Source organism: Lontra canadensis, unplaced genomic scaffold (genome assembly GCF_010015895.1).
Source record: "Lontra canadensis isolate GAN:19392208 unplaced genomic scaffold, GSC_riverotter_1.0 scaffold54, whole genome shotgun sequence".
NCBI lineage: Eukaryota > Metazoa > Chordata > Mammalia > Carnivora > Mustelidae > Lontra > Lontra canadensis.
In genome coordinates this window covers 49942-51845 of record NW_022631048.1, presented here as the reverse complement: position 1 = coordinate 51845, position 1904 = coordinate 49942, and the positions used below count along the sequence as shown (strand labels likewise).

The following is a 1904-nucleotide window of genomic DNA, read 5'->3' as shown; positions in this document are numbered from 1 at the left end:
ACCCCAGGTGGAGTAGCATTCACGGAGAAGGTGAAGGCTGCGGGCACCCGGTCTCATCCAGGGTTGGTGTATCAACCCGCCTGAGGATCATGTGCCCCCACAGGAGCAGAGTACCAGCCGTGCAGTGCGTGAGGGTGCCGAGAAGTGAGCCCTACTGTTTCCTGTGCTTCTGCCCACGGAGTCTCCATTGCAAAGTAACAAGCAGTGAGTGGGACAGCAGCTTAAAAACTGGAATCAGGAGATGACTTCCAGTCTCCGTTTCAACCATTTTGTGGTAAATCTCCAGAGTTCTTCATCCTTGAAATGATTTGCAAAATATTTTATTCCCACATTCTTCCTTGGAGATGGCTCGGTTCTTCAATTGCCAGTCTGCCACGGCTCCGCGCAGTAAAAATAAATGTAAGCCACAGTTGGAGACACAGTCTCCCATCGTGGCATTAAAAAAAAATTAAAGAAGCAAGTAAAATTATAGAACTATTTTTATTTACTGAAAGATAGCCAAAAAAGTATTTCAACATGTAATTAATATAGAAATTATTAAGGTATTTATTGATAGTCTCCAGAATGTGATTTGTATCACACCCAAGCAGTCCATCTCAGCTCAGATAGAGGACTAGCTACATTTCAAATGCTCGGGAGCCACTTGGCTAGTGGCTACTGCATTGAACAGCACTGTTTCTGCTCCAAATGTTTCAGAAACGCTGCCCTGGAGAGCTCCCTGGGTCTGCAACAGCCTGTGTGCCAGGGGCTCCTTAGCCTCCAGGGCTCTGCTCAGTGGACCCACAGAGGAGGCATTAGGGAGAGTCAGGGTGCTGAGAGCTGACCCCAGGGCAACCCCAGGGACCCAGAGTCATTGGAATGTGCCAGGTCTTCAGCGCCCTGGGAGACAGAGACCATTTTGCTCAGGGACCTGGTCCCAGCACAGGGCTGTGGTATTCCCAGACAGCGCAGTAGTACACGCCCTCATCGCTTTTCTCCAGTTTCGGCACCGACAGAGTGCCGCTGTAGCTCTCCTTGCTCTTCTCGGCATTGACTTTGTCCGCTTTCATGGGAAAATCCCATTGCACAAGGGACCTGGACATGTCTAGGTAGAGGAGCCTCTTCGGTGCCGTACCCTCCTGGTGGCGGTACCAGTGGATGTAGCTGACCGAGCTGTCCACTTGGCAATCCAGAGGATGTGAACTGCCCACGCATGCCACCAACAAAGCTTGAGCCCTGCTCCACCGCCTGCCATGGGAGAGGGAATCAGCTGTGAGACAGTGATGGACAGGAACCTCAGGGTGTCCCCTGTCCTCTGCACTGAGGAACAAGTCAGGACTTAAAGGGAAACAGGAGAGCACACAGCATGGCAAGGGGACCCAGCATGGTTCTGTCTCCCACCTGGTGGAAAGAAACCCTGGGTGACCTCCTGGCTGCACCTGCTGGGAAGAGACTGCCTGGCTGTGTTGCAGAGGGCAGGTGAAGACGTGAGACTCTGTTTCCCAGAGGCACCTGCAGTTACTAGTGAGAAAGAGGCTGGGCGGAGAGAGGCAGGGGCCAGAGGGCTGGGACAGGTCTGACCACAAGGCAGGAGGGAACATCAAGGGTTAGGCTGCTGACAGACACTGAGGACTGTTGGTGCAAGGGGGGCACCAGTGATATAACAGCAATCCTTGACTGGACCTGAGCACCACACTAACTGGTTTCTGCTCATTGTTTGACCAAATCCTGAAAGTCACCCTTGACATGAATGCACCTGCCCTCAATTTAGAAATGGGGAAATCCTGGTTGTTATTTTAAGTAACTCTTCTGAGGCTGCATGCCTACAGGGAATTAGGTGGGGATGTGAGCCAGGTCTGGCTGGAGACAAATCTCAAGCCTCCGATGGCCACTCAGTACTGAACAGAGCGATGGGTGTGCAGACT

The 1904-nt window shown here is 52.0% G+C and overlaps 1 gene segment (V, D, J or C); it reads right to left on the bottom strand.

Moving 5' to 3' along the window:
- Window positions 1-902: 902 nt before the first annotated feature.
- Window positions 903-1317, bottom strand: LOC116877878 (the record flags this gene model as incomplete). The annotated part of the segment is given in 1 exon segment: window positions 903-1317. A coding segment is annotated over 1 exon segment (415 nt), but the record flags the coding sequence as incomplete, so codon positions are not given.
- Between the last annotated feature and the right edge of the window lie 587 nt (window positions 1318-1904).